Genomic DNA, 19,634 nt, shown 5'->3' on the forward strand with positions numbered 1-19,634 from the left:
CATCTCTTCTTCTCCCCATACTCATTATTTGTGATTATAGAAGTAGGTCATTAAACTCACACATTCATAAATAAAAGTAGTCAAAAATGTAAGATAAGTGATTGTCTCTTTGGAGACCTCCCACCACTAAGACATTTACAGTTGTTATGTCACTTAGAAAAGGTCATAGAACCATAGATTTATAAGTGGAGAGGACCTTGGATATTATCTGGATCAGTTGCCTTATTTTACAGTCAAGTGAACTAAGGCTCAAAGAGGTAATGATTTGCCTAAATAACATATGGATAGTGGATCAGAGCAATGATAGCAATCCACAGTTAGCCTCTATTCTCAGTATTCTTTCCTCTATATCATGCTTATTAGAAAGGTCTCCAAACACTATTTCCTCCATCATTGTCATTGTCTATTATTTGATAGCAATCTTCATTAATAAGAAGGGAAGACTCAATAATTATGCAGGATCTTGTTTTCAAAAGTTTGATTCAAAAATTATTGAGTAATGCATTTTTAGCTTTCTCATTTATATAATGCTTTCCTATTTATTTTACTTCACAGGTATCTTTCTTGAGTGGCTCAAGATCTTCTCTTTCTTAATGGGCTTTCACTCCAAATTAGAGTGTAGCCTTATAAAATGATAACAGTTAGAGAGGTTGATGTCAAGTTTAACCAGCTCCAATTACTGCCTGATTTGGGGGGGGGGGGGAGGAATCAAATACTATTTCAAACATAATGTGTCACAATGATAGCAGAGGTGGATGGTGATAAGACCATTAAGATGACAGAAATATTTCTACTTAAAAGGGAGGATTTGGGAGAGTAACTTCTGCGTGCATATATAGCTATTTTGCTTTAAAATCGCTAAATAATCAGAAGGAACATCAAGAATGCATTTCTGTGTAGTCACTGTTCTTTCTTATTTTCAACAGGTATAAGCCACTTGGGATGTATAGAAAATGTGTGATAGTTCCTCTGACTCTTGTCACTAAAACAAACTTTCTCCAGAAACAGTTTGTTGATATTTATTTCATGTCTCATGCACATGTGAGGCATCATGGAACAACAACAACAACAAAAAAAAAGATATTCTTCCTCTGGTACTTAATACCTTTGCAACTTTGGGCAAGTTACTTAAACTCTCTAGTCCTTATTTTCTTCATTTTAAAACTGATAACATTCAGGGGCGGCCAGGTGGCTCAGCAAGTAAGAGCACCAGCTCCAGTGTAGGGATGACCTGGGGATCAAATCTGGGTTCAGATACTTAGCACCACACCCAGAAATAACTGGCCATGTAACCTTGAGCAAGTTACTTAACCCTGATTGCTTTAAAAAAAATGATAACATTATACTAGATTGCCTCTGAGGTTCCTGTCTGTTTTAGATATATGTGATTCCATTTGTTTTATTGTGTATTATATTTATTTTTACAGAAGTCATTTTTATAAAGCATCTTACTTTTTCAGGGGGCATCTCTCTGTGTGACCAAAACTGCTTAATCTTAACATGGTACTATAGTATATACATATCTTTTTATGTAATTGTGTGCTATGCTGACATCTTATTTTTAATAGATTAAAATACCCAAGAGGCCAGGGACCATGTATTTTCCAAGTTATTTTTTTTTTTGTCCCTTGGAACCTAACATAGTACTCTGTAAATAGCAAATGTATACAATTTTAAGACATCAAGGAACTCTGATTTCACCCAAAAAGAATCTCCACTATGGAAATTCACTTGGCCTATGAAGAGCTCAGCCAATCTATAATTACCCTGAGTCTAAGAGATTAAGTAACTTTGCCTTGGTCATACAGATGTAAGTGCCAGTAACAAAAATAAAACTTGTGTCTTCCTGACTTCAATTCCAGCATTCTATAACTTGCCTAAGATATATAAAGACCTGATTCAAAGGAGTATTTCTATGTATAAAAAAGAAAATTTAACTTAAAAAGTTAGGAAAAAAAACATCAAGATGTGTTGCTATACTTTCATTACAAAGTAGTACAAAAATCATCCTTTTGTGCAGTAAAACCCTCCCTACACAGATGGCAAAATTAAAACAGAAAGAAACATTTAAGAATCACTAAGATCTATGACCAACAGTGATCCAGCCAGAACAAGCTGTTAGTGACAAGATTTCCTTAGTTGTAGGAGACAGAAGCTACACAGAAAGTATTGGCATATGTAGAAAAGGTAGTAGGGAATAGATTAGGGGTGATAAGAAAGAAGGATGGCCATACCAGATTTAGACAGGAATGTTAGGCTCACAATGATACACTTAAGGGAGATCTGCCTAAAAATGCCAAATGTCAAATGGATCACTATGCTTTAGAAATAAGCATAGTCACTTAATACCAGCTTCTTAGAAATCTCAAAGCAGCCCCCACTTAGCCTCCTCTTCAGCCTCCTCCCCACCAATTGGAGAGAATACTGAACAAAGTCTTCCACTCTCATGTTTCTTCACCTTCCATGGTTGGATGATTTGTAACTGTAATAGTAATTGACCTCAAGGTGAACTGGATACTGAAAGAATTCGAGAAGTGCACAGCAATCCAGAATTGCATATTCTATGCCACAATGACCCCTAAAATTTGACTAAAGGACTATTATAATTTCTGAAAATGTTACCTACATGGTGTTTTCTTTATTTACCACCAAAAGAAAAACTCTAGCAGCTCCTGAAAACCAGTAGAACTCTATTCCTTATTTTAACTAAATCAGAACAGATGGATCACATACAAAACTATTTCTTTTTAATATTGATTGAAATTATGGTCGATATACCAGTCTTTGATTTCCTTTGTCAAATATTGTAAAATAATATTTTCATTCTATTGTGCAGGATCAAATTGTACTTTTCAAAAGTAAGAGTTCAGATTTTATATGAGAAAGAGTCATAACGATAAAGAGAGTTAAAAGATAGAACTTCAATTTTAAAGTGTTTTTATTTTGTTTTGGGTAATAAATCTGTTCCACTTAGTAGGCAAATATCGAGTCACTATCTAATGACACTATAGCTCAAGTAGACAGTTGAAATGTAACCCATGCTCCTTGTAGGCATAGATAATTCTCTTATTTTCTGTTTCTTAATATTCCTCTCCCCTGCTAATGTTCAAATTGCCTAGAAAATGCAACACAATTTTGAGTCAGTGCCCATTTTAAAATATCAAAAATAACTCCTTTTTTGGTGCAGCATAAATCAACAATGAAATATGACCAATAAGTAATAACTCATGCAAGCTCAATGCACTGGGGTTTAGAACATCAATCCTCTAAAAAAAAAAATCATCCTACTGAATTCTAGCACTGCTTTAAGTGCCGTAGCTTAATTGTATTTGAGACATGAACAACTGTTCAAAGAGGTAATATGAAAATAAATAGCAATTTAAGTTCAATCCCTCCCTTAAAAATTAATTAGAATTTGGTATAATTCATGTTATTCACCCATCAATTGATTCCAAAATACTGAAACCTTGTAATGTCTCAATTAAATTATGTACAAATATACAATCTTAGTCATATTTCAAGGCATCTATTATTCCTTCTTTTTTTACTGTAGAAAGATGATAAATTAATCAGCTTTCATTAGCCAAAATATATTTATGGCAATGGAAGCACTATTGAGAGCGATCCTTCTTAAGATCATCATAATTCGCAGAGTTCATGTATACCCACAGAATTTAGCAGTGCAAACAGAATGAGAGGAAAAGAAGGAAGAAGTTTATAAAATCAAATTTATAATTAGAAGATATGTACCTAGCGTAAAATAGTTTATGAGGAAATATACTAGAAACACAAAGAAATTCAATTGTTAGGACTAAAAAGTTTGACTACATCTTTCTCATACATTTTAGGAAACCTAAGTTTCTAATTAGGAAAAAAAATATCAACCCAGGATTTTATTTTTATTATTTTCAAATAGTCTTCTTAGGATCACTTGCTTTTTCTGCTATAATTGATAAGTGAAAAGAAGTGGTGACTTTACAAGTACAAAGTATCATTGTGTCTAAGAATCCCTCAAAAAAGAGATACAGATTTACAAAAAAGTAAAAACAAACAAAAAACCTAAGGGGGTGGGGCAGGGAATCTATTTTCTAATGACCATAAGCTAGCCAAAGTTTGTCTAGTTGTTTTCTGGGTAATTTCACTACAGATGCTAACAGATGAAGTTTTTTTGTTGATGTATAATGTAAAGAATATTCCAGTTACTAGTGTGCTTATTTATCACTATAGGAATATTCCAGAGTAGAAAGTAGAATAGATTGAAATTAGAAGGGATGGTAACTCCTAATTAGGGAGTATTTCCTCGGGGGGGTGGGGGGTTGAAAATAATGTGTTAGGGGCATTTTGGCAGAATGCCTATCAAATAGATTTATATTCATTTTCTTGTTCCCTTTCTCAGTATTCCCTGGTCCAAAGTTCCAGCAACAATATGTCATTTGCTACTTAAATGAGAGAGGAATATGTCCTAGGATTTAGAAAAGGTAATCAAAGTGATGAACATCAGAACTCGATGTCTTGGAAGAACCCTATCAATCACCTCCAAGCAGGTCCAATCATGTGAGGGAAGACTCTGAACAAAGACTCCAAATAGCATTAAGAGAAAGAATAATAGGATACCTCTTCAAAGGTGTTCTCTTTGAGAATAAATATAAAATTAGAAAGAAATAGCATTCTATTTCACTAGAGGTAGAAAAACTTTCTACAAATCAAATGTTAGTATGACCTAGGAAAAAACTGGAAAGCCCAAAGGAAAATTACAATCAAATAGTCATGATTTTTAATATATTAAAAATCTATCAATTCAAGAAGAGTATAAATTGCATATCATTTCCAATAATTAAATAAAATAGGAATGAAACATAGAAGTTACACAATTCACAATATCATTCATGAGGATTTTATCTTTTCCTACTCAGTGATGGAATCTTCCTATACTGTATCATCATTAATAAAGTATATTATATGTTTATCCACCATGGTCTTTTCTACCAAATACTCAGGCAAAATATCAACAACCATGACCTTATCTAATCAGTACAATTAAGCTTGTCCAGTATCAATTCTCCCTTCCAATTAAAGCCTTTACACTGACTGATTTTCTAGAAATTCAATGATTAAAGCAAACCTCAAGAGATCTCTTTCAAACAGATTACTACCTCTAAAATATGTCTGGCAACTTAATAAAAATCAGTCACTTTAAAATGAAGTATTGTGCTGAAAAAAAAAAGAATGTGATATGGTCTGAGACGCATAGCCTTTAGTTATTAATAGTTAAGCCATGATGCTATCTCAAGTTATAGGTTTTGGACACCAAATGAAAAATGGATACCATGGAGAATAGAAGAGAAAAGAAGATCATACATATGGGTAAAGAAAAAGTGTTCCTAGGCAGACCAAATTTCATGGTACCTTCTCCCTCCTGTATACCTTTAGTAAAGCAAAGCACCACAATGTGCTCTCAACAGAACTCAGTACATTTATCTATTTTATATTCTATTCACACAATTACCTAAAAGCAAAATCATGTGAAATACATTTCTTTCAATTGTCTTGACAATATTTTGTAGAAGTATTGTGTTGACTAAAAGAAAAATTCACAACAGGGAAAAATACATACTCAATGATCTTGCTTATTCATATGGTTGTTTTGGGGCCTTGAGTTCCGCCCACTTAAGTCTAGTATTGGCCATGTTCTGGCAGCTTTTAGTATATATGGCCTATTTCTTTATAATTGAAACTTCTTCTAGGCTATTTTTGAAAGAAAAATTCTAATTCATTTTGACACACCCCAAAAACCAAAATAACAGCACAGAACTGCCCAATGGAAAACACTAAAAAGGAAAATGTACATAGAAAGTTTACATTACCTGACTTTTAAATTGCCCTGCTGTGGCTGTCCATCATAAATGGATAAAATATCAAAATCTTCTTCAAGAGCAAATGTATGAAATGACAATTGTATCCTATTCCGTTCTCCAGTGATAATGATCCATGTGCAGTTGGCATAGTTTGGATAGCCATGAGGAAATCCTGGGCTTTCAATAGTACCATTGGGACCCTGGACTAATCCTCCACAGTTTTGACCTAAAAAAATAGAAAAAAAAATACAGACCATCATTAAAGTCCATTTTATATGACATGCTATTTTTTTCTATTTCTATGCCTCAATTGTTCCATTTAGCTTAAAATAACCATATTGTATTTAATTTTTATAGATACAGAAGGATATTTGATTTAGACTTCATAAGAGCTGTGTGTGAATTCCTTCCAATTACAATGAGGACAACCTAGCCTTAATCTAAAGTCCTGGAAAATTGCCTCAGGCGCATAGATATTAAGTGATTTTGCCAAGGTCACATAGCTATTAAGTATGAGAGATAAGATTTGAACCCAAGTCCTTCCTGACTATACTTCAATCCACTAGTTTAATGAGATCTACATTCTGATTTTTTTATATACCTATTACTTAATTCAGGATTATAGCTCCCATTAGTCATTAGGAATTCTAGGAGACAGGGATGAGAGGACACCGAAAGCAAAGGGTAAAAAAAGAAAACAATAAATGAAAAATGTAGAAGTAAAACTTTTAAATTCATAGATTCCTCAAATATTAAAGCTGGAAGCTACTTTAGTAAGTATTTTGTCCCAGCTCTTCACACTAATAGCATTGAAAGTCCTAGATGAGAATATTATCTTTTCCTACTCAAAAAGCTATTCACTCAATTCTATGGTCATTAGTTTTAATGATGAATATTATATATTTTCAATTCATTTCAAAAAACATTTTTTTTCAACATCCATTACATTCACAACATCTTGATAGGCATTGCTAGCAAACAAAAACTGGTCAAAAAAAAGTAGAGTATAAGTTTCCTTTGAGGGCATGTTTTTTCTTCTTTTTTGTATCCACAGCACCTAGCTCAGTGCATAGAGTAGGTACTATTTGTTGATGTTAATTACATTAAAGGGTAGTATAAGTTGATTCATGATCTTCAGGATCATGTCAGATAAAGTAGAAGTCTACAATTTCAATAGTAATACAGAACAATAAATAATAAATTACCAAACATTATATGGTACAAACTGGGCAGCTAGGTAGCACTGTGCATAGCATGCCAGGCCTGGAGTCAAGAAGGCTCATCTTCTTGCATTCAAATCTGTTCTCAGACACCTACTAGCTGTGTGACCCTGAGCAAATCACTTAATCCTCTTTCCCTCAGTTTCCTCATTTTTAAAATGTTCTGGGGAAGGAAGTGACAAAACATTATAGTGTCTCTGCCAAGAAAACCCCAAATGGTGTGACAAAGAATTGGACACAACTGAAAAATGCTAAACAGAAGAGATAGCATAAACAGTAATTATAGTCAGGAAATGATTGACACATTTATTAAATAACTAAAGTTATGAAGTGTTCAACATATTATCTCCTAATGTGTGTACAGCAATATACTGGGCACTAAGGGGGATATTTTAAGGGAGGCATAATTTCATGATGTTAGGAACTTCCCCAATTCATATAACAAACACTCCATACTTTATCAAACTTTGTGTGTATTAGCTATTTTCATATAAATGCACCATAGATTATATATAAAATATTCCATAGGCTTTCTTCTGGTGCCTTTAATATTTTTTGTAATTAAAATACCATTAGGGTTGTCTTTTCATCATTTCTTTTTAATTATCATTAAATAACCAATCAGTCTCTTCTTCTAAGACAGTATATCTTATTCTACATATATATATATGTATATATATATATATATACACACACACATAAAATTGTGTGTTTGTGTGTGTGTCTAACATTAGACAGTAGTCTGTGTTTGGTGAGTTCATGATCACTTAAATGTGTAATGTTTAGATCAAATTCCACCCCTATCTTCTTGTTAGATACTAGCTCAGGTCCTGTGGCGTTTCCTCCATAGAGAACACACCCAATATCCTGAATGTCTTTCAAACATTGCAATATGAGTATAATACTCAAGCTGTCAGTGTGTTATTCTTTATTTTAGCTACATGACTTTTGTGTTCATATCTGTTTTTGATGATATCTTTTTACTTCCTTTACAGGTTTAAAAGAAAATCAGCAAGCAACTATCTACAGAAATTTAAGGAATAAAAATCAAAATACTTCAATAACTGCTACTTCTTGAATTCAACCAATAGATCAAGAAACATTTTTTAAGAAACTACTGTGTGCCAGGCACTCTGATAAGAATTGGGATTTCAAAGAAAAAAAAGAGTCAAAAGCCAGTCCCTGATGTCAAGAAGCTTGTATTCTAAAGAGGGAGACAACAGGCAAATAAGAATATACACAAGGTGGATACAGGATAAATCGGAGATAATTAACAGAGAGAAGACATTAGAATTAAAAAGGGTTAGGAAAAGCTTCCTGTAGAAGGTGGGATTTTAGCTGAAATTTAAATAAAGGCAGTAGGGAGAGTTGAGGAAGGAGAGTATTTCAGGCAAGAAGAATAGACAGATAAAATGTCTGTAGCTAAGAGCTGGAGTAAGTTGTTTGATCAGCTAGGAGGCCAGTATTATTGAATAATACATGTTGGGTAATAAGGTGTAGAAGATTGAGAAGGTAGGAGGGGACTACATTATGAAGGGGGATAGGTTCCAACTGTCAAACAGCATTTGTATTTGATCATGGAGGAAATAGGGAACCACAGGAGTTTATGGAGTAGGAGAGTGGCATGGTCGGACCTATGTTCAAGAAAATCACTTCAGTGACTGAATAGAAGGTGGACTCTAGTGGGGAGAGATGTGAGGTAGCTTGAGATTACAATTGTTCAGATGTTAAATGATGAGGTCATTCACTAGAGAGGTGTCAGGGGAGTGAAGGGATAAGAAAGATGAAAAACAAGAAGACTTGGCAATAGCTTGGATATGAGGGGAGGTAAGTTTAGATAATGATGACTTGAAATAATTCCTAGATTGCAAGCCTAAAGGACTGTGAGAATGTTGCTGCCCTTCACTGTGACAGGAAGGTAGGAGGGCAGGAAGGTTTACAGTGGCAGGCTGGGGGGTCAAGGATAATGAGTTCTCTTTTGAACATGTTTAGCTTATGGGGTCTGCTGGACATCTTATCTGGGACTCTTATGAAATAAGTGAAATCAGCTATACCTTGAAGATTAAAGAAAAAAAATTTGAAAAATCCAAGTAGAAAGAAGAAATTCCATAATTTTCAGATTGAAATTAATACCAGAAAAAATATAAATTCATTAATAAATGCCAGCTATGCCATGCAAAGTAGTTACTATCATAGATCCATAATAGATGGTATTATTATCCCCATTTTACAATTAAGGAAATTAGGGTAGATAGATACTAAATTACTTACTCAGGGTTATATAAGTTATAAATATTTGAGCCCAGATTTGAGCTTTGGTCTTCCTGCTTCCATATCCAGTTATCTATCCACTGTACTATTTATCTGCCTTAACACATAAATACTTAAGAGATTTCCAAGACATTGAAAAGTTGTTACTTGTATAGGGTCATACAGCTAAGCTAGCAAGTGTGTAAGGCAAGATTTGGATTCCTTATCTTTTTTTACTTTGAATATATCAATCTGTGTAAATTACATCTAGGCCTTGAAGACAGATTATATGTGAATGCTTATCGATGTGAACTGAAAATTCTTATCATTGTGTCTCCTTGCCAAGCACAGTACCTAGCACATAATTGGTACTTAATAAACTTCCTCTAAATAATTTGCTATTGAACTGAATTGTCTCCAAAAGTTTTAGAGATTTGAGCATTTTGTGATGATTGCAAGAAGCATAAGCATTTTAAAACAAGTGTTATCCCTATAGTTATTGTTAAACTGAGAAGAGAAAATTATTTCAAGCTATGTTATATATTTTTATAAACATTTCACACCAGTAGGTCTCAGTGAGCCTAAATCTTTCATGATAATACTGTAAAATGCTTGTGGGAGTTTTCTAAATCTTAATAAAAGAGATTTAATAAAAGGGATTTGCTGGTTTAAAACCAAAGAACTAATAAGTAACCCATTTTCCACTAAATTTAAATCTAACAATAACACTATAACAAGTAGATATTAAAGCTGTGGGGTTTTGAAAGGTCTTTAAAGGAAATAGCTTTTCTCGTTTATCTAGCAATTGCTTCACAGTAAATCAAAACAGTAAAGACATGATCATAAATTTGTAAGAAGGAAAAAATATAAATTCATCAGTAAATGTCAGCTATGCCATGCAAAGTAGTTACCATAATAGAGCCATTGTAAAGTGCTGCCTTCTCACAGGGTAAATTATTTCTGAGGAGTAACATTTTACGTACATGTAGAGCTCAAATTAGAATGAAGAATTTTGCAGAAAGAATCAATTTTTTTTGCTAAGTTTAACAACCAAAACAACCCCAATAATAAGAGCTAGCATTTGTAAAGTTCTTTGAGGTTTGCAAATTCCTTTCCATGTTTTCTCATCTGATCCTCACAATAACCCTGCAAAGAAGGTCCCATTATTATCCTCATTTTAGGGATGAGTAATCTAAGATTCAGAGAGTTTAAATGACTTGCTCACGGTCACATAGCTAGAACATTTCTCAAACAGGATACAAAATAACTCAGATTTACAGCATAGAATTACCTAAACTTCTGAACAATTCAGAACTGGGAATAATAGGTAGAAGCTGTCAAAGGGAAAATTTAAGATCAGTTTAAGAAAAGCGAAAAAATGATGTCACTGTGGATCTTCAAATTGAGACTTTTGGATAGCCTTTCAGAAATGTTATAGAAAGGATTCTTGGTCATGTTTGACTAAATGGTTAATAAAAACAAAAACAATAATAACAACTAACATGTTTATAATGCTTATGTTGTGTCAGGTTCTATGCTAAAAACTTTATTACTTCATTTGATCTTTATAATAACACTGGGAGATAGGTATTATTATTATTATATGCAATTTACAGATTAGAAAACTGAGACAAACAGGGGATAAGTGACTTGCTTAGAGTCAAACAACTAGTAAGTCTAAGATCAGACTTGAATTCATGTCTTCCGAACTTCAAGACTAATGCTCTAACTACTGTATAACTTAATTGTCATTTGTAATAATTGAGATTCTATGATTCTTTGTATCTTCATTGTATTTTCAGAATTATAAATAGTGCCACTATTCTCAAAGTTCAGCCCAAGAACATGAAAAATGGACTTTTGTCCTCAAAATGTCACATTTTTTGTGTTATACAATGAATAAACTGAACTTTAATTCAAACTGATTTTATTTTCCAAAATCTTTTCCCACAAGGTATAGTATCATATTCTAAAAAAAAGAAATATTTGGAATTCCAAAGGTTTTTTTACTTTAAGATACCATTCTTTGTGGTGCATTTCTTGAGTCACAGCAAAGTCAATAAAATGCTCCAAAATAGCTTTAAAATACTAGCTCACATTTTATGAGTCAGAATTAAGGAATACTGTGATGAAACACAACAGTAAAGAAACAAAGACCACTAGTTTATGTTCCTAAGTAAAAGGATGGTTAATTTATTCTTCTAAACAAAACAAAACAAAATTTGCGTAAGGACATGCTTCATCAACTTACTTGAAAAACACTCTTAACATGAGTGTCCTATTATATTTTAAATATTAACTCTAATGGGAAAGAGGAATTTTCAGTTTTTCAATGAGATTTTTAAAATTTCCTGCTAAAACAGTTTTTTTCCCCATCAAGTGATTTTGTTAGAAATTTAACCAAACTCCAGATTAATCCTGGAGCTATTTTCCTAGAGGGTTTATATGAATATAAAATATATGGAAAGAGATGTAAATTCTGATTGGCTGAGATTATGCTGAGGCCAAGATGCCTACAGGAAGAATAGACTTTTTCCCCCTCAGATTTGGAACAGGCATCTGGGAAAAGGGGAGAAGTTTAAGAGAAGAGGAAAGTATAATATTTGAATGGAAGATTATATTATATTATGTAATATATAATTTATATTAATAATATATAATATGCATTATATATCTATATATTGTATATAGAAATATACACACATATACATATAATTACATATATGTATGTATGTGCATATATACCTGTACAGAGAGAGACAGAGACTAGCAAGTAATGTAGGAACTTTTTCACTTGTTATCTTGCATCCTCAGTGTTAGATGGTATGTGTTTGTCAAATAATTCAGACATAGAATTTCATTGGTTTAGAGAACTTTCTAGTCTTAATTCACTCTTGTACCTGATCTGCAACTGATAGTGTTATAGATATACCTGGCACACTAAGAGATGAAGTGACAAAGTATTTGTGAGAGGTATCCTTTCTGATAGCTTGAATGGTTTATAATATAAAGTCATTTGATGTAGCAATTTATACCTACATTCTATAGGTGTGATTTTCTTTGTTAGTTAATATACACAACAAATGCTTTGGGGTCTATGAAGTTCAAAAGAATTCTATATTTTTTCCCACTGGAAAGAGCCTTATGTCCTGTCATGTCTATAGTTCTTGATAAGGAATATTCTGCATAGCACATAGTACATTTTAGGTAGCAGAGTTAGTTTTGGTTTCGGGGGTTTTTTGAGTGGTGGGTTCAGATCTGTTGATATCATTTGTATAGTGAAATTCCTCAGAGGAAACCCCTTCTAACAATGCCAATAAGCAAGTTCTCTGAAGCTTATAACATTAAAAAATTTCCTGGGGATGCTAAGAAGATTAATGATTTGCCCATAACATTTGCGCATAACATTTGCGAATTGAGATTTGAGCCAAAGCCTTCTGGAGGCTGATAGAAACTATCTAATATGCCACATATGCTCATAACATCATATCTATTATAAATTAGAATTTATAGAGCTTCATTGTTTTCTTTATTATTTTCTGCAGCATAGGCTCCCTTTCTAATTATTCTAAGTTTATGGATTCTAATTTTCTGACCATTAATGAAATGATATTGCTTTAATTACTTTGTTACTGCTTAGAAGAATGTGAAAGGAAGAATCAATTTAGATTGCTAGAAAGTGTCATTTAATTTGTCTTGCTTTAAGTATAGTATATGATTTAATGTCACATATTTTTTTGTTTTGTGAAAAGTGAACATTAAATTTTGACAATGATTTCTTCACTGGTTGACTAAAGTCAAAACAAGTCAAATTAACATATCGATTGTCCAGCAATCTATGATAAAAGAACTACAGACACAATCTTAAAAGAAGTATTTTTAATTCTGACACTTATCAGTATCTACATGATGAATAAGGGTTTTTGATTCAGTAGGACATTCACAATGAACCTTAACAGCAGGATTCCAAGTGTACAGTGCAGTGCAAAAGGTTAGGCTAAATATTTAGCCTACTACTTTCAATGCAGAAAAATGAAAATTGATCTGTGAAAGTCCCATAGCTTTAAAATGTATATTGGGCCATCCATTCAAGAGTGAAAGGGGTGATATTTTATGGAATGATTCAAAGGGCACATTTGATTAATTGTCAAGGGTTAAAAAGGAGGCTTAAATGTCATTTCCATAAAAATGATGAAAGTTGACTTTTGGTAATGAGTTAGATTCTCTAGACAGATGAGTTTGTAGAAGGTGCTTATATCATTTCCTCTGGCACTTCATTTGCCTCCTAGCTATAACAGATCAGAACTTCCCCTCCCCTCTGCCATGAGTTGCTTTACAATAATAATTAGTGGAAATGAGCCCTTGCATACAAATTATTTCAATATTTCAAGAATCCATTATTATATCTGCATTATTATTCCTGCAAAAAATTCATATCACAAATTTGGGCATCTAATCAAACAGTTTTCATAAATTACTATACAATATCAATAATAATATAAACAATGATGATGACAATTATTATTTTTACAAGTGTCTTAGCTATAACCAGCAGTTCTACAATCTGGGGTAATTAACTCAGGAGATAAGGGGGTACCCTCGGGAAGAGACTTCAAACTTTGGAATACAAAGTTACACGGAAGTTGAGATCACAGAACATTAACTCATTAGAGAATGTAGAGACCCGGGGCCTACCCAAAGCCACACTATAGGGGAGACTAACACTTGGAAAAAGAAAAACAAAATGGTTCTTAATAAAGAACCAGTTCCCTTTAATAGCTTGAGGAGGTCCACAAGTCTTATGCCCTCCCATGTGGTAGTAACCTGGGATTTTCACCCCCAAGGTGCTTTGTATACAAGAGTTTGAGCTTTCTCCCTAAGCTCTCCTCCCCACCATTGTCACCCAGTTTGGAATTCAACCTTGGTTACCTTTCTTTGGCCTTCACAACTTTACCACAAGTGATTTCAATACAAGCTGATGAGATAACTCAATAATAGAACTTTTATAGCATTGTCAATGATCCCCTGAGAGGAATTAGTAGAGATGGAAGTTGTAAGTGGGAACAGCATGGGGGTGGTGGTTGTCATTTTACTTGACTCTTGGACATATCAAGAAGTCTGTAATGCAGCAGGTCAGCCATCTGATTCCATGACATGAGCACAATAGAATGGTGTCCAGGGAGCAGAGGTGATCAAAATTCAGGGACTCTGACAACAACCAATGGGGATCCATGTATACATGGAAAGACAACCAACATATGCAAAATTATAGAATTGTTTTCATAATTTTCTTTATATACTTCATATATGTGATACTGTATTCATTACAGTATTGATGGAATCCTAATAAAGTTGCCCCCAGCCCCAATATTCTAACTTCATTATAGGCCTGACCCTACTGAATAGCAAGCCCACTGCACCTACCAAATCCCCACACCCCACCAATGTCCTAATTTCTTTGTATATGCCTCACTGGAACAACAGATATGTCCCTGAATTCTCAGTTCCCACAGAAATAGCAGGTATGTCCACATGATGGAAACACAGCTACTGCCTCTACCTAGTCACTGCCCCCCAGACCCATTCCCACAGAAACAGGTCTGTTCTTGTATTCAATCACAATCACATCATCCATCTAGCCCAAGACAGGGCCACAATACCTAACTATCTCTCTTTACCAGACAGCACCACAATAGCTAGGCAGTTGGAGGGCAAAATGACCAGAATGTTTAACCATGGAACCATAGATGGGATCCCTTCTCCATTACCTACTCCCTTAAGAAACTCCTCCTGCCTTTTTAATATTAATGATATTCCTCTATTCTATGTAAATTTCTGTTATGTCATTGCATCTTTAACCTATAAAAATCCATCTTGCTTTCTCGAAAGTTGCTGGTTCCTCTTGGAATTTAGCCCGCTTCATGAGAGGCATCAATCTCAATAAATGCCTATACTTGGATTACAGGTGGTCTGATTCTGAATTCTTTGAGACAGTTAAACCACAACACATCATGAGACCACAACAGTTTTAGGGTGGGCAGAGACTCCATTTCAGCAGTTTTGGGCATCCCTGGATTTAAACTCCAACAGTATGGCTATGTTATGTGCATGCTATAAGACATTAGATACTTGTTCCCATGGTAAGGTTACTTTCCTATTAAATAGGGGTAAGCTGTTAAGTAGGTGTATTTAGTAATAGTAATAATTGGTAATGTAGTTTTAATCAGTAATACTTGGATCTTTTGAATTGGCTAAATCCTTGATATCTTACAATATTCCCCTGGCTGTTTGTTCTCTGGAAATAAAGTGGTACTATAGCCTCTATAATCAGCGTCCCATAGTAGAAATGGCATTAGATAGGTATCTGTTATGATTGGAAGCTAGATAGTCACATAATCACGAATCTCAGGGGGGCTAAATATTGTTAGTGGAAAGGTTTCTACTGTTTGTGCCTCTGATACTAGTCAATCTTCATTTTTTTCCCCCTTCTAGGCATTTTCTCTTCTACCCTTTCTTTCCCAGACCTCAGATCCATTGGCTGTTTTTCTCCTTCTTGTTTGCTATTTCTTACCCCACTCTCCCTCCATACATCAATAACTCATCTTCTCACTTGGTAACTATTAGTCTGAATATTTTAGATCTTTCAGGCAGCCTGAGTTAATAATGCTTCAACTACACATGGGCAGAAATCATTGTTCAAGAAACAAATTGGTCATGAACCAACTGAAGAGGATAACAAGGGGATGAGTCAAGAGGATCCATGCATAGAGGGCTGAAACCACCAAAGATTATTTTTAGTAGATACAAGGGTAAGAAGGAATCTAGAGGGCTGAAGAGGAATGACTCAGAATTGGGAGGCAACATAGAATAATGAAAAGAGTCCTAGACATAAAAATAGAAGCAACCTGAGATCTAATTCTATTTCTGTCACTTAATACTCATACAACTATAACCTGCAATTCAGTTAACCTCTCTAATTCTGTTTCCTCATATGAAAAAAAAAGGGCGATAATATTAGTTTCATTGTTTACCTTATGGGATAGTTGAGATTCCCATGAGATAATGTGTGAAAAATGTTTTCAAAAACATCTAACAGGTATATACTTTTCAATGATTACTATGAAGAAGTTTTCCCTTTAAAAGTCTAAAAGATTCTTTTAGACAATGTGTTTGATATCTGGTACAATCTAATCAGGGACAGTGAGGTGGCACAGTAGATAAAATACTGAGCCTGGAATCAGGAAGGTGTATCTTCCTGAGTGCAAATCTGTCTTCCAATATTTACTAACTGTGTGACCCTGAGCAATTCACTTAAACCTGTTTGTCTCAGTTTCCTCATCTGTAAAATGAGCTGGAGAAGGAAATGGTAAACTATTCCAATATATTTGTGAAGAAGACTCCAACTGGGGTCATGAAGAGTCAGACACAACAGAAACATCTGAATAACAACAATAATCCATTCATTAATCCATTCATATGTACTGAGTCCAAAATCTCTCCTTTCATAGCATATATAAAGAGTAATATGAGATTATTCTGTTTTTTTGATGATGAGCCATAAATTTAAATTTAAATTATATTTATGTTTTTACGCATACATGAAATACCTCAAGGCAGTAATGATTAACCCATTTCTACCAAATGACTGCTTGACTGAAGCTTCCTGGGCTTAAGTTTCCAAAGACAAATGATGTCCTAGTGAGATCACTCAGGATTGGGGTTGGGAGTTGGGTAAAATGTGTCACCATTGCTCAAATCTGATTATAACAACCCTCTTCCTCTTGAAATTACTTTGCATTATACTTTAGACTTCCCCAATAGAATTCTAGGTCCTACTATTAGAATATAATCACCATGAGGACAATATTTGTATGATTTTTAATTTTTTTATGCATTTATATTTATTTATATGATATATGTGCACACACTCAGGGCTTAGCACAGTGCCTGACACAAAATAAATGCATATTAAATGTTTTGCCAATCATTTGTATTCATTCCTTGAGTAGAAGAAGTGTGAATATGTGTGTATGTGTGTGTGTGTTCCCAGAACCTAATAACAATTTAATCTAGTGAAAACCAACCCAGAACTGTATAAAAGTTCTTTGGAACAGAGAGTGGTGGAACAAGATTCAAGGATATTGTTGTGAGAATATGTAATAATGCATTTTTAACTGATATGATATGCCCTCAGTTGACAGTAGAATTCTATTCCATTGCAGATGTCCATTAAGCTCAGTATTATCTTTGTTCCAAATTCCAGTAATATGGCACAATTTATACTAAGATTTTTGCCTGCCATCTCATACATGTAAATCATAGTCTTTCTAAAAGCTAGGGAAGATCAAAGACCTGAATTAAAAAAAAAAAAAAGCTATGGCTTTCCCCTACATTAGACTGTCTAAAATAAATAAATAAATAAGTGAATGAATGAATGAATAAATGAGTGTGATCATGATCATTTGTATTTTTCTTTCGAAATGGAAATCTTATACTGTGATTTATGAGCTTCATTAAAACTATACAGGATAACAATGCTGCTGAACAAAGATTGCTCCAATGCTCCTATTCAAAGCATTACCCTATAGGCTAAAAAAAAAAAATGATTCATTAGAAAAGTTTTCAAATCAAAGCATATCTGTCTAAAGTTATTTTCAAAAATGTTCCTTTTGACCTTCAATTTAGAATGTAAATTCTATAGTTAAAAAAAGAATATTGACCAACAACAAAGAATGATGTCTAACATTGTGCTATGTACAAAGTGGGCATTTAATTTATATGTGTTTATTGACTGGTAGAACAATAACCAAGCATTGGAGATTGTAGGCAGCACCATGAAAAGAGAGCTGGGTTTGCACTTATGGATCCTAAATTAAATCCTAGAACTATTTTTTAATACTCATGTGAATTTCTACAAAAATAATATTGATAATAATAGTATATAACCTAGAGTTGTTGTAAGAATTAAAAGAGATAACAAATGTAAAGCATTTAGTAAGATGCCTTATACATACCAAGCAGTATATAAATATTACCTATTATAATCTCAGCATTAAATAATAATAATATTACTTATTACCCCTATAAATATTGCCTTTGAATAATCAAACATGTATCATTATCTCATATACACATGCATATATGTTGTGTGTATTTATATATATATGAAGATTTATGTGTGTGTTTGTGTGTGTATGTGAGTGTACACCATTGAAATGGGGACAGATTTGAGACATGTGGGGATGCTGCATGTGTGTGTGTATGTGTGTGTGTATGGGTGGGTTTGTCTGTGGGTGTGTGTACACAGAGATCTGGGTCTAGAATCATGAAGACCTAAGTTCAAATCCTGCCTAAAGCATTGATAAGAAAGACAGAGACAGAGAAAGAGAGTTAGTGAGATGTATTTCAAGATACAGAGATATGGAGTCAGAGGGGAATATATAGATATAGATTTGTAGGTGTGTGTGTGTACATATACACATACATAATTGCAGATGCCCTGCATCTGTCATGAAGATGCCATGCAAGATTGCCTTTTGATTATATTTGTGGCTCTTAGTTGTTTCATTGACTCCTTCCAATGTATAAGCCACTTTTAGTTCCATTTAATAAGTCTAATGCAATATGCCTGCTATCAACATTTATTATTACTTGGTAAAATGATGTAGTCTTTTTCTAAAAGCATTTCTGTATTTGTTTTATTTTGTTTTTAAGACTATGTGAGTACCTTAGTAATAAGTTGTTATGTTATACTGTTGTGAATGTTATGCTTTAGTGTATTACTGAATGAAAAGTGAGTTCATTATACTATATAATTAGACCCTTGAAATTATTCATAGCAGTAGGCCTTACATATGCTACCATGATTAGCATTACAGCATGAAAAAATAAAGAACCACCAGCAAGACTTGTGTGTTCAAGGTCTATCTGTGACACATATTGTCTCTGTTACCCTAGAAAACTGACTTTAACTTTCAATGCTAGAAATTCCCTATGCACTGAAAATAACAGATTTAGTCCCCACCTCTCTATTTTCATGCCTGTAGCAATAAGATCTTTTGTAAACTGTTTTGTCTTTGATCTTTGGCTAAACAAGGAATTTACCTAACCATATACGTTACGAAGAAATGTCCATTTGTCTCCCAAATTCTCTCATGTGTTTCTTCATGTTAGTTACAGACATAAAATTAACCAATGGAGAAAGTGATAATAAAGTTCAAGATTTCTACATCTATTGCCACACTGAAATTTGAGGAAAAGTAATCAAAAATACACAGTAAACAGGAATGATAGATGCAGGCTCTCACAA

General features: G+C 33.6%; 1 protein-coding gene across 1 annotated transcript in view; it reads right to left on the bottom strand.

Moving 5' to 3' along the window:
* CSMD1 (CUB and Sushi multiple domains 1) overlaps positions 1 to 19,634 on the bottom strand; it is a 2,654,573-nt gene that overhangs the window by 2,224,522 nt on the left and 410,417 nt on the right. The window contains exon 2 of the mRNA XM_069065406.1: positions 5,865 to 6,081. Coding sequence (XP_068921507.1) covers positions 5,865 to 6,081 — 217 coding nt within the window. The remainder of the gene's footprint in view (positions 1 to 5,864; positions 6,082 to 19,634) is intronic.

Source organism: Petaurus breviceps, unplaced genomic scaffold (genome assembly GCF_028583685.1).
Source record: "Petaurus breviceps papuanus isolate PSGF00001 unplaced genomic scaffold, PetGlider_PUasm1.0 90686, whole genome shotgun sequence".
NCBI classification, from domain to species: domain Eukaryota; kingdom Metazoa; phylum Chordata; class Mammalia; order Diprotodontia; family Petauridae; genus Petaurus; species Petaurus breviceps.